The 10829-nt window shown below is 61.3% G+C and overlaps 2 protein-coding genes and 1 long non-coding RNA gene across 5 annotated transcripts; 2 read left to right on the top strand and 1 right to left on the bottom strand.

Annotated features, from left to right (window-relative positions):
* Window positions 1-195: 195 nt before the first annotated feature.
* On the bottom strand, window positions 196-6389 carry TAGLN (transgelin). 2 transcript variants are annotated; one of them, XM_020793684.3, is made up of 5 exons: window positions 6248-6389; window positions 4301-4500; window positions 3159-3336; window positions 1951-2053; window positions 196-983 (listed from the first exon to the last, which is right to left on the bottom strand). In XM_020793684.3, exons 2-5 carry the CDS (start codon window positions 4478-4480, stop codon window positions 839-841), a joined length of 606 nt encoding a protein of 201 aa, XP_020649343.1. In that variant the 5' UTR covers window positions 4481-4500; window positions 6248-6389; the 3' UTR covers window positions 196-838. The 2 variants fall into 2 exon arrangements, with proteins under 2 accessions (XP_020649343.1, XP_072835484.2); XM_072979383.2 differs by lacking the exon at window positions 6248-6389 and adding an exon at window positions 6104-6219.
* On the top strand, window positions 2016-3963 carry LOC140701918 (uncharacterized). The gene is made up of 2 exons (XR_012080938.2): window positions 2016-2706; window positions 3801-3963. It is a non-coding gene; the product is annotated as an uncharacterized LOC140701918 (long non-coding RNA).
* Window positions 6390-6699: 310 nt separating the features above from the next.
* Window positions 6700-10564, top strand: LOC110079017 (palmitoyl-protein thioesterase ABHD10, mitochondrial). 2 transcript variants are annotated; one of them, XM_020793757.3, is made up of 5 exons: window positions 6700-8556; window positions 8936-9121; window positions 9250-9361; window positions 9696-9833; window positions 10087-10564. In XM_020793757.3, exons 2-5 carry the CDS (start codon window positions 8946-8948, stop codon window positions 10414-10416), a joined length of 756 nt encoding a protein of 251 aa, XP_020649416.2. In that variant the 5' UTR covers window positions 6700-8556; window positions 8936-8945; the 3' UTR covers window positions 10417-10564. The 2 variants fall into 2 exon arrangements, with proteins under 2 accessions (XP_020649416.2, XP_020649410.2); XM_020793751.3 differs by having other exon boundaries at window positions 6709-8454.
* Window positions 10565-10829: the final 265 nt, after the last annotated feature.

The raw sequence follows: 10829 nt of genomic DNA, 5'->3' as shown, positions 1-10829 counted from the left end.
GGGGGACAAGGAACGACCCGCGGCTTTTGCCAAGGGCCCAGGAGGCCCAAGGGCTGACCCCGGGCAGCCTGGCTGTCAGAGCGTTCTCGGGATCTGCCCTTCTGCCTTCTCCTGCTCCAGGCCTACCCCCTTTCTCCTGGCCCCACAACTGCAGTGACAAGAATGGGGGGAGTTGAAATAAATACCCAATAAACCTAAAAGGATTCATAACTTTTTAATTGATGAACCAAAAAATAAAAGTACAAAACAGGAAGGGGGGAAAGGCAGTCCCTTCCCTGGACACTTGGCTAAACGGTCAGTAGAAAAGGTTCTCTCTCTCTCTCTCTCTCTCTCTCTCTCTCTTTCTCTTGTGTACATTTCAGCCACATTCAGTGGTTATGGGGACAGGAGGGTTTTTTTTGGGGGGGGAGCATTTTTCTAACGGCCACTGGGACCCCTCCCCAAGCCATGGCTGTGGAATAGGGGCACAGGTGTTGCTGAGGGCATGCAAAATGATGTCTGGAAGGAGGCAGGGCAGGCGAAGGAGCGAGAAGGAAGGCTGGCAGCCCCTGGCACCCCCTGGCAGCCTCATCGGGCCCTTGGGCTTGGTCTCGGATGCATGTGGTTCCCGGGGCGTGGTTAAGGTGATTTTAGGAGGTTTCCCAGAAAAGAGCCACGTGGCAGCCCGGCCATCCTAGCAGCATGAGCAGCAGCAGCAGGAGGAAGAGGAGGAGGAGGATTTCTTGGGGTGGGGGGCAGAAGGGTGTTTGGGCTGCGAGTGCAGGAGCCAGAGGGCCGTTTCTGCTGGTGCTTGTGGGGTGGGGGTGGGGTGGGGGCTGATGGCAGTGCTGATCCTGCTTTAGCTGATGATCTGCCGGGGCCGCCCGTAGCCTGTCATGCCCGCCTGCGAGGCTCCCTGGTTGGACCCCATCTGTAGCCCGATGACATTTTTGCCCTGCTTGAGCTGGCTGTCCGAAAAGTCCCGCTTGTTCTCCTGCGCTTTCCTGCAAGGGGAGAGAGAGAGAGAGGGAGAGATCATCCACGGTGCTTTTGAGTCCCACTGGAACAGAGGGTCTTGCTCAAAGGCTCATTCCTGAGGTCTCAGAAATGACTTTGCCAAAGAATCGCCGTCCTACCGTGATGGGGAGCTGACTGTTGGCACGAGGAGCCGTCCCGTGTATTCATCCACAGGCACCCTTGTCGCTTACGGCTTCTCCTTTGCAAGGACTCGGTGCGCAGGGGAGGCAGGATGAGGGAGCCCACCGAGTGGCGTGCCAAGAAGGAGCAGAGGGAGGACCCATGGGGTGGGAGGGGAAGGGAAGGGACAGACTGGCCCCTTTGCAGGCAAGCAGGGGCAAAGCAGGGGCAGAGGGAAGACTCGGTGGCAGGAAACGTCTTGACTTCCCAGGTGGGCTGTCCCTGCATCCCAGGAGCCACCCATGGACCATCGATGGACAGACCTGCAGCAGCTTCTGCTGGGAATGTCGGCTTGGGGCTGCCGGTGGTCCAAGGCACCTCCAAGCCCTCCCACCCCACCCGAAAGAACCCACCATTGTTGGGTACCGTTTCCCCCCCCCTTCACACCAAAGACAACTTTGCAAGCAGAAGAAGATAAACCCCACCCTGGCTGTCAGGGATGCCTCCCTGCACGGGGGAGCCCAAGGTGTCCTCCTGGGACAAGCCAGACTTAGCACAGCGTTCCCTCGGACCTGCCTGCCTGCTTGCAGCCAGTTGTCCATTGGAGCCCTGGCATCTAGCGAGCTGCCTGCTGCCCAGGCTTTGCATGAGCGTCTGTGCGTGTGTGTGTGCAGCGTTTGGAGACATTCCTCTCTTGGGCTTTAATGTCCAGTCCCCTGGCCCCCCTCCCCAGGGCTGCAAGGCCAGCGGTCATGCTGGCTGGGGGATGCTGGCCGTTGCAGTCCCAAGGCCGACCGGCCGGGAAGGTCTGGCCCTTGGGAGGTGCGCACTTACTTCATGAACCAGCTGGGGTCTCCACGATACTGCCCATCATCCTTGGTCACCGCCAGGCTGCCCAAAGCCACCAGTGTCCTCTGCACAGCTGCCATGTCCTTGGCTGGAGGCAGAGGAAGAAAGAAGAGACCCACTCAGGAGGAGCAGGAGCGAGCCGCGGGCCGTTCGCCCACCGGCAGGCGACCTCTCAGGGCGCTCTGCTCTCTACTGCCAGAGCCACAGAACTGGACTGCGGGAATCGAAACAAAGGGTCATCTAGTCCAACCCCTTCCAGAGCCCTCTACCGCTCTTCTGAGTCCTGCAACCAAGGGGGATCCGCCACCGTCCGAGGCAATCCCTCCCACCACTGATCCATTCTTATCTGTCAGACCGTTCTTCCTCGTGTGGAGACACCACCTCCTTCCTTGTAAGGAAACTCCAGCGCACGCAGCCCCCTCCTTGTTCATCTGCCAGCGGCCAACCAAGGAAGAGGCCCTGAAGGGTTCTGGTCTCTTTAGCCAGAGAGCAAGGAGCATCCCAGGTATGCCTTGATGGAGGAACCACCAGGGAGGGTTGGGGAGACATTTCTCCATCTTTGGCACGCACCCCCAGGTGTGTATTTGGGACATGGTCTCCCAGAAGCCAGAGCCTATGGTCAGGGATCCCGGGAACTGGAGCTGATCTGCAGCATCCAAGATGGACAGTCGCAGAGCTGGGCAAGGAGAAGCCCTGATCTCCCTCCTGGGAAGCCAGCTTCCTTGGCTGGATCAGTCCCAGGTGAGTCCTTGTGCCCACTCTCCCGAGCCCCAGGTACAATGGGGGGGGGAGTCTTTTTGGCAGCCCCTCCAGGGTAGCTTCAGGTCTCCCTGGGCATTCGGTGTTTCTGTATTTTGGTGCCCGTTGTCTCACAAGGGAAGCCTGAACCTGGCAGGCTCTTAGCTGGGGTGTGTGTGGGGGGGGCGGAGGTTTGCTGGGGGTGGTGGTGGTTATGCCCAGCAGCAGCGAAACAGGAGGGGGAGCTAGCAGCAGGAACAAGGGCAGGAGAACAGAGGCGAGGCAGGAGATTCAAGCCCCACCTTGCCTTCGCATCATGTTTAGAAGGAAGGAAGGGAACGACGTAACTCTACGGGTGGACACCCACCCACCCACCCATCCCAAAGACAAAACAGGGCTCATCTCCCGTCCTCTGCCCTTGCGCATGCACACACCCCCCCCACACGCCCGCCCACCTTCAAACAGATCGACAGTCTGGAAGATGTCCGTCTTCACTACGCCATAGTCCTCGGCAGCCTTCAGAAACTGGGCAATCTGCTCCATCTGCTTGAAGACCATGGTGGGAGGCGGGTCTGGGATCTTCACCGGCTTGGAGCCACTGGGGTAAAGGCTGTTGACCAGCTTGCTCAGGACCTGCCAGGAAGGGGGCGGCCGGCCGGGTGGGTCAGGCAGGGGCAGCCCCAAGTGGCCTTCCCAAAGGAAACCCCCTCCCCTGGACAGAGAGCCTGACCCCCCCGCCAGCCAGCCAGAGGGAGCAGGTCTGACTCATGCCCACTCCCACCCTCCGATGGACGGACTGGCCGGCCTCAAGGAAGCGTCTGCCTTTGCCATCAAGGCCGAAGCCCCAGGGACCTCCTCACTCTCCCAAGCAGCTGAGGGGTGGGGGCTGACCCTGCTTGGGGCCCATCCCTCCCCCACCAGATATTGGGGGGGCGGCGGCGGCTCTAGGACAATGCAATCAGGTAACAATGCAATCTACACAGGCCGGGAGCATGGAAAGTGACTTCTAAAAATTCATTTGTTCATGTTACACAGGTTAATTCATTGTTGCAATGTTTGAAAAAGTAACTCGTTGCGTTTGCTTTTTTGTTGCTTAGGAACAAATTTCCTTTGGATTGTTGAGACTATGGTACAAATCTTGGAATATTGCCTTCAAAATTGCTTGCCCAAATACCTACCTTTTCCTTTGAAAACTTTAAAAAAAAACTAGGAAAAACAACAACCCCTCGTTCTCCTAATAAAGTGACTTTGTTGTTGTGACCTCATTTCACAAACAGCCACTCACTAAGCAGGTCACTAAGGTTACTTTCAGGCTGTGCACCTGCCCAGCGACCCTTCCTTCCTTCCTTCGCTTGCCAGCACAGATTGTTTGATTGATTGATTGATTGATTGATTGATTGATTGATTGATTCATGGAATCTATTTGCATCCCACTCCCCTTCGTCCCACAGCACTACTCTGGGCGGGTCAAAACTCATAAAACGGGAAAAAAATAAATAAAAATGGAGACATTGAAACCAGCCGCAGTCACCACGGCCCCCTTCCGTTGGGCCCAGGGGAAGGCAAGGGGGGGGGGCGGAGACCCCTGGATGCTTACGATGCCGTTCTTCAGCCAGACCTGGAAGCCCAGCCGGCCCCGTTCGGGGCGGCCCACCTCGGGGCCACACTGGGCCACCACCCACTCCACCAGGCGCTCTTCCAGCTCATCGTCATACTTCTTCTCGATCTTGGCCTGGACGTCCCGGCTCAGGCCGAAGGAGGGCCCTTTGTTGGCCATGGTGGCTGGAGAAGGAAGACCTGGGGAGGCAGAGAAGGGATTGCCTGAGCACCGCCCTGGACCGGGAAAGCGCTGGCCCTGCGGGGGGGGGGGGCTGGAGAGACAAGGGTGGAGCTTGCCCCCCCTCCCCTTTGGAGGCAGAGCTGCCCATAGAGAGCCACTGGGGCTGTGAGCATGCAGACACGACTGGGAGAGAATTTGGGGGGGGGGAGGCTGCCCCTGTGCTCTCCCCCTTCCCTACATCCCTGTATGGTCTCGAAAAGACCTGCCACACCACACTCCCCACATGGCTAGGGGAGGGGGGAGAGGAGACGGGAGGAGGGCCGGGGGGGGGCAGCAGTTCTTTTCCCAAACACTTGGTGAAGCTCAAGAGAGAGGGGGTCTCCCACGCCGGGGCCTCTCCCATGCCCCACCCTAATCAGGTTCACAGCTGCCTGCTGGCCCCCCGGGCATGGCTATCAGGCTGCTCCTACCGCTGGCTTCTCCCCTTAAGAGTGTCCAGGGAGCCTCAGCACAGGTCAGATCCCAGGTCTTCCCCCAGCGGTCTGCACCCACCCCGAGGCCATGCAGTGGCCATGGCAAAGTCTGAGGCCGTCCCTCTTGCTCTCTCGTTCCCCAGCAACTGAGAAACCTGCCTCATGCACTAGAGCCCGGCTGGCTGGTAGCCCTGGCTGGCCCGAAGCTCTAGGAATTGGTCCAATCCCTTTGTGAAAGCCATCCAAGTTCGCAGCCAGCCCCAGAACTGGTGGCAGTCAGTTCCGCAGCTGAATGGAGCACTTCGAGAGTAAAGGAGAGGCACCCCCAAGTCAAACTTCGGCTGGGCTTTGCTGAGGAGCCGCCCTCAGCCCCTTAACCCCTTTTCCCCCTCCAATGCAGCCCTCCCCCACTTGAAAGGCCCTTGCTGGCCATCTCTTCCTCCCCTCCCTCCCCAACTGTTATGACTGCTGTGCCCCACTGTTTCCGGTATGAGCTTCAGAGAGCCCCATCCCTCGCCTCGTCCTTCAAGCACAGTCCTATATTGGAACTTAACTCTGGCAAGCAAGGTTTGGCTTCAAGCGCAATGCTGATTTTAGGGGCCAAAACAGGGTTGGGTGGCTGGTTTGGCTAGTGACGTTTTTAAAAGAAAGAACTTTCTGGGGGAAAGCCACCTTCAGGACAGCAGCAACCCCCCCCCCCAAATAAAACCAAACTAAACCACCCGTTAAGAGTCTCGAGGCACCTCCGAGACTAAGACCCTCACTTTGCCATCAGCCTACCTCTACCTCCCCACCACCGCCCTGCCCTCCTTCCAGGGGATCAGCCCACCCCATCCCAGGAGGGCCCCCACTCATGAAGCGCCTGCCACGGCTGCTCTGATGCCCTGCCAGCTCCACCCAGGCCCTCTTTCTCCTTCGGGGGTGCAGTGACCGTCGGAAGAGCCCTGAGTCGATGGGTCGGGTCCAGTGGGTTGTTCGGGACCAGGGGCCTCGGGAGAGACCCCCCCCCGCCCGCCCGCCCGCCCCGGAGGGGGTCCAGCTCTGCCCTCAGTGAGCTACCTCCCTGAGGAAACTAGGGCTTCCCGGCGATGGGTGTGGGTCCAGTCTGGCCTCCCCCAGGCCCACCACCGGGGGGGGGGTTTCCTACCTGGCTCACGACAGCTGGCCCCAGGAGGGACCCCCAGGCCCATCTGGGGGGGGGCATGGCGGTATGTCTCTAGTCCAATCCCACCCCCATCTCCACTCAGGCTCCCGGCCCCGCCCGCATCCCAGCCCCGACCGGGCCACTCACAAAGAGGCTGCTCGGCGGCGTTCTCCCCAGACGGCGCCCGACGGACGACGATGCTCTGCGGCGAGACGCTGGCGGGGCGGGTGGTGCCCGGGAAGGCTGGGACGGGGGATAAAAGGCTGCGGCTGGGGGGGGGGGTCCCCAGCCAGTGACATCACCGGGAGCCCTTCCCTCCAAGCCACCCCCATCATCCTGGGGGGGGGGGGAGGGCCGCCTGCTCCCCCTCCCCTCGCAAAGGTCTCCTCGGCTCCAGGCACCTTATATGGGGAAAGACTCCAGAAGAGAGCGCCCGAGGAGCCTTCCGGAGACATTCCCCGCATGCCTGAGTCAGAGAGGGCGGTTTTGGCCAGGGCCCCTCCGGGGGAGCCGAGCCTTTTTTAGGCAGGACGGCGCCCAACCTCAGCCCCGATGTTGAGCAAGGAGGGGCCGGCCCTCTGACTTCATCCTTGCCTCTCCCGGGAGGGATGGAGGGGGGGGAGGGGAATTTCGCAGCAGAGGACCCCGGGTGGGGGAAGGGGGGAGCCCCCCCCCCCGTTCTTCGCCCTCCTTGTGGACCGCCGCCCTGGCATCGCCAGCCCCTGGAGATGCAAGGATGAGGACGAAGGCCCCCTTCCCACAGGTGAAGCGCATCCACGCAGCAGCCCCAAACACCCGGCCCCTCGAGGCTGGCTCCGTCTTCTGCCCTTCCCCTTCGCCTGATTAACTGGGCCTCGGAAACTCACGGCTTCCGGCAACTGACCTGGTGAAGTTAACAAAGTTTAACCGACCGGGAATCCCTGCGGAATTCTTCTTTCTGCCCGCAGAATTCCCAGGCCTCTTCCAAACATGGGCTTTGCCTCTGGGTCCCAGAAAGTCTTTTACGAGCTTTAAGGCAAAGAAAAAAAATCGGGAAGGAGCCCTGCGGCTCTTCTGATTACACCAAGGTAGAAGTTGAGGGATACCTTGACTGGACCAGCCCACAAGCTTTGGGGCACATGCAGTTTCTTCCTAATTTAAGAATGAGGAAGAACTGAGGGAGGAGCGACTGGCTCAAACCCATTCCGTAGATTTGAACTCAGACCCAAGCCAGGTTAGTGCTTTTCCCCATTCAAGAGAAAGTGAACAGTCCCAAGGCGAGGGGAAAAACCGTCCATAGCTAATCTGTTTGCTTGTCGGTTCACCCAGTTTGCAGGTCCTCCAAAGACTCTCCCCAAGTTAGTGGTTACTCATGTGTTACCTTTAGGTCACATCCTTGCTGAAGCTCATTTGGAATCTGTTGTTGTTGTTAGTCTTGGCCATTGCACCGAGTTTGGCTGTGTCTGGATTCAGCCCTGCTGACCTCTGTAGCCGGATCATGAATTTGGAGGTGATGGGCAGAGAGCACAGATGCCACCCATGAGAAAAAAAAAACCTGCTTGTGATTTGGAAGTGGAGCATAGGAGGCAAGGGAAGAGGGTGCCTCTGAGCATGCACAGAGTGTGTCGTCCCCCCTCACCCTTACTGGCTTGCGCCACATATGTATTTGAAAACCATCCAGCTGTTCTCAACCTCCTTGTGCCTCTGCTTCTCTCTGCGGCAGCCAGCGCAACACGGAAGGTGGCCCAGCCGCTCCTGTTGCTGCGCGAGCCAAAACCGAAGGGGATGAGCAGCTGCCGCTCCCTCCCAGGTGGATTCGGTGCAAAGGGCAGCGCCAGCCAGCCCCGCTCAGAGCGGGTTCTTCTGCACCTTGGCCATGCCTCGAGGTGGGGAGTGAGGAGTGGGGAACTCCTGCTCCCCACCCCTGCTGTGCACAGACCCACAGGGGGCTGACTGACGGTGGGGCTTGGTGGACCCAACCAAGTTCTGCAGCCTGAGGTAGTGGTGCAACGGGGAGGGGGGGAGACGCACTGGTGTTGCCACTCCCTCCCCCTGTGGGCCCGGACTCCCTCCTGCGGCTGGCTCTGCCCTTTGGACAGCAGCGGGCGGGCAGGCGGCTGCAGGCAGGAGGAAGGGTGGAGAAAGGCCTGAGCCTTCTGCCTTTGGAGGAGGAGGAGGAGGAGGAAGAGGAGGAAGAGGCTGCCCGAGGAAGGACTTGCTCGCCCTCGCTCTCTGGCCGGTCGAAGGGGCTCCTCCTGGACTGCTGGCTGTAGCTGAGAGGAGGGAAGGAAGGACTAGGAACTACCAAGAAGCCCCCACCAGGCCAGGCAGGACAACGTCCACCGGGACACCACCAGCCAAGACTGCGGACAAAGGTCAGGCTGATGGCCAAGGGTGCTCAAGGGAGAGCGTGGACGTGCTGGAGACGACACAGAGACGACCCCCCCCCCCGGAGGGGCCCTCTCCTCCATCGGCTGGTGTGGAGCTTTCTGAGTCCCTAAGGGACGTCCAAGGGGTCTGTGTAGAGTGGTGGGGCTCCTGGCTCCCTCTTGCTGGCCAGGCTGGGAGTGGGGTTCCTGTGGGGCTCTGCTCCTTGCCCTGTTGTCCTCCCAGACTCTGCCCCGAGGTCGAGAGCCGCTTGCCTGGTCAGCAGGATGGGCCCATGACCTTTTGGTGGTGGTGGTGGTGGTGGTGGGTGGATCTCCAAGGGAAGAGCAGGAGAAGCCGCTTCTGCTTCTCCAGCAGGTGAGAGAAGGGTGGTCGTGCCCGGAAATGCCCTCCGGGCTTGAAGGTGTCTGAAGGTGTCCCGAGAGCGCCCTCCCAGCGACCAGCCCCCTGTCCTGCCCTCCCTTGCAGATCCGGTCCCATGGCTTCCCCGGCATCGCTGCTGTGGCGAGGACCCCTCCCGCGGCTGGCTTACCGGCGCCTGGCCGGCCGCAGCCCTGGGGTCTTCTTCCTCTTGGGATTTCACGACACCAGCGACAACCCCAAATGCCAGGCCCTGGAGCAGTTCTGCCGGGAGACGGGACGGGCGTTTATCAGGTGGGTGGTGGGCTGGCTGGGTAGGGGAGCCTCCTCCCTGCCAGGCCCCCCTGGCCCTTAAAAGAGGTTGGTGGGTGGCAGCTGGCAGGGCCCCCAGCGCTCCTAAAGGGCGCCTCCTCTCCCCTCAGCTTTGACTACCGGGGCTGCGGGGCCTCGGAGGGCTCCTTCGAGGAGAGCCGCCTCGGGGACTGGAAGGACGATGCTCTGGCGGTATTCGACGAGCTCACGGCCGGCCCCCAGGTAGGCCTTTGGTCGGCTCCAAGCCTGCCTCTCCTGCACACACACCCCCGAGCCCGCTTGGCGTCTCCCAGGCAGATTGCTCTGGGGAGTGGTGTCCTCCAGCAAGGGTCTGGCCAGGCAACCCTGTCCTGGGGCTTGAACTGTTCCAGGGGCTCCCTTTGGGCCATGGGTGGGGTGGGGGCTCGGTCCTCCTCCCGACCAACCGATGCCTAGATGGGCCACAAGAACCATGAGGCTGGACAGCTGTGGAAGGGCTGCCGGAAGGGCAACCTGGCACAGAGCGGGTGGCCACGGGAATGGAAGCAGGGCAGCTAAATCTCTCCTCTGCTTTCAGGTGTTGGTGGGAGCCAGCATGGGGGCCTGGCTGATGCTGCTGCTGGCTCTGGAGCGCCCAGACAGGGTGCTCGGCTTGGTGGCCACAGGAATCGGGGTTGACGGTTTCATCATCCACGCCCGAGAGCTCCCCAATGAGGTGAAGGACGGCGGAGAGTCAAGCCTGCCTTGACCCCAGCAAGGGGGGGGGGGAGCGGCAGGACAGCCCAGGGTGGGAAGCCCTTTGTGCCCCGTGGGGCCAGAGGAGGCCGAGGCTCACGCTCCTTCGGTGCCTAGATTGCCATGAGGGCAGGGGTGGGGTTTTCTGGCCCCTGTTTGCTGGTGGGTGGCTGGGGGCCCAGGCCCCTTCTGCCCTGGACGCTTGGCAGCTGACATGCCACCCTCTCCCCCAGGTGAAGAGCCAAGCGCAGCGCAGTGGCCGCTACGCCCTCCCTCGGAGCACGGGCGAGCCTCTCCTCCTGCACTGGGACTTCTTTGTGGAGGCCGAGCGGCATGGCTTGCTGGGGCGCCCCTCCATCCCGGTGGCCCGCCCCGTCCGGCTGCTCCATGGCCTGCAGGACGAGGTGGTGCCCTGGCAGCGGGCCGTGCAGGTGGCCGAGCGGCTGGAGAGCAGCGACGTCCGGGTGGTGCTCTTCAAGAATGGACAGCATGGCCTGAGCAGGCCGGAGGAGCTGGAGGAGCTGCTGGGGGCCGTCCGGGACCTGCTGGGTTTGGCGCCCTAGGAAGAAGGCAGAAGTGCCCCCCGGGGGAGCCGGCCCAGGATGAGCCCACCGGGAGGGAGAGGGACACCTGGGCAAAAGGGCCCTGTGCCCCCCCCCACCCACTTCAGAGGCGATCCCGACCGCTCCCTAATAAACCCAAAGCCTAGCACCCCGGCGGGCTCCCCCCCTTATTCCGACCCCAGCGGTGGTGGGGAGTTCCTGGTGCCCTGACAGCAAGGGAGAGCCTCGGGGGGTGTGTGTCATGGGGGAGGGACAGTAAGAGGCTTCTTAGTGGAGGGTGAGGGAGAAAGCGGGACCGTCCCACCACTCACCCAAACCAGGCACTCCGTCGTGCGCCATTCAGGTGTTGCCCTGCCCAAGAAACACAGGACAAGGCTGCCTGGTTCCCTCTTGTTGTAGAGGAGACCAGCACA

This window comes from Pogona vitticeps, chromosome 8, assembly GCF_051106095.1.
Source record: "Pogona vitticeps strain Pit_001003342236 chromosome 8, PviZW2.1, whole genome shotgun sequence".
NCBI classification, from domain to species: domain Eukaryota; kingdom Metazoa; phylum Chordata; class Lepidosauria; order Squamata; family Agamidae; genus Pogona; species Pogona vitticeps.
This window is presented reverse-complemented; position numbering and strand designations above follow the sequence as displayed.

Coding starts and splice junctions, on each gene's coding strand:
- TAGLN (XM_072979383.2), bottom strand. CDS start 6,146: ATGGGCCTGGGGGTCCCTCCTGGGGCCAGCTGTCGTGAGCCAG. Junction 4,501..6,103: donor GGCCAGCTGTCGTGAGCCAG/GTAGGAAACCCC, acceptor CTGCCTCCCCAG/GTCTTCCTTCTCCAGCCACC. Junction 2,054..3,158: donor GACTGTCGATCTGTTTGAAG/GTGGGCGGGCGT, acceptor CTCTGCCTCCAG/CCAAGGACATGGCAGCTGTG.
- LOC110079017 (XM_020793757.3), top strand. CDS start 8,946: ATGGCTTCCCCGGCATCGCTGCTGTGGCGAGGACCCCTCCCGCGGCTG. Junction 9,122..9,249: donor ACGGGACGGGCGTTTATCAG/GTGGGTGGTGGG, acceptor CTCTCCCCTCAG/CTTTGACTACCGGGGCTGCG. Junction 9,834..10,086: donor CCCGAGAGCTCCCCAATGAG/GTGAAGGACGGC, acceptor CCTCTCCCCCAG/GTGAAGAGCCAAGCGCAGCG.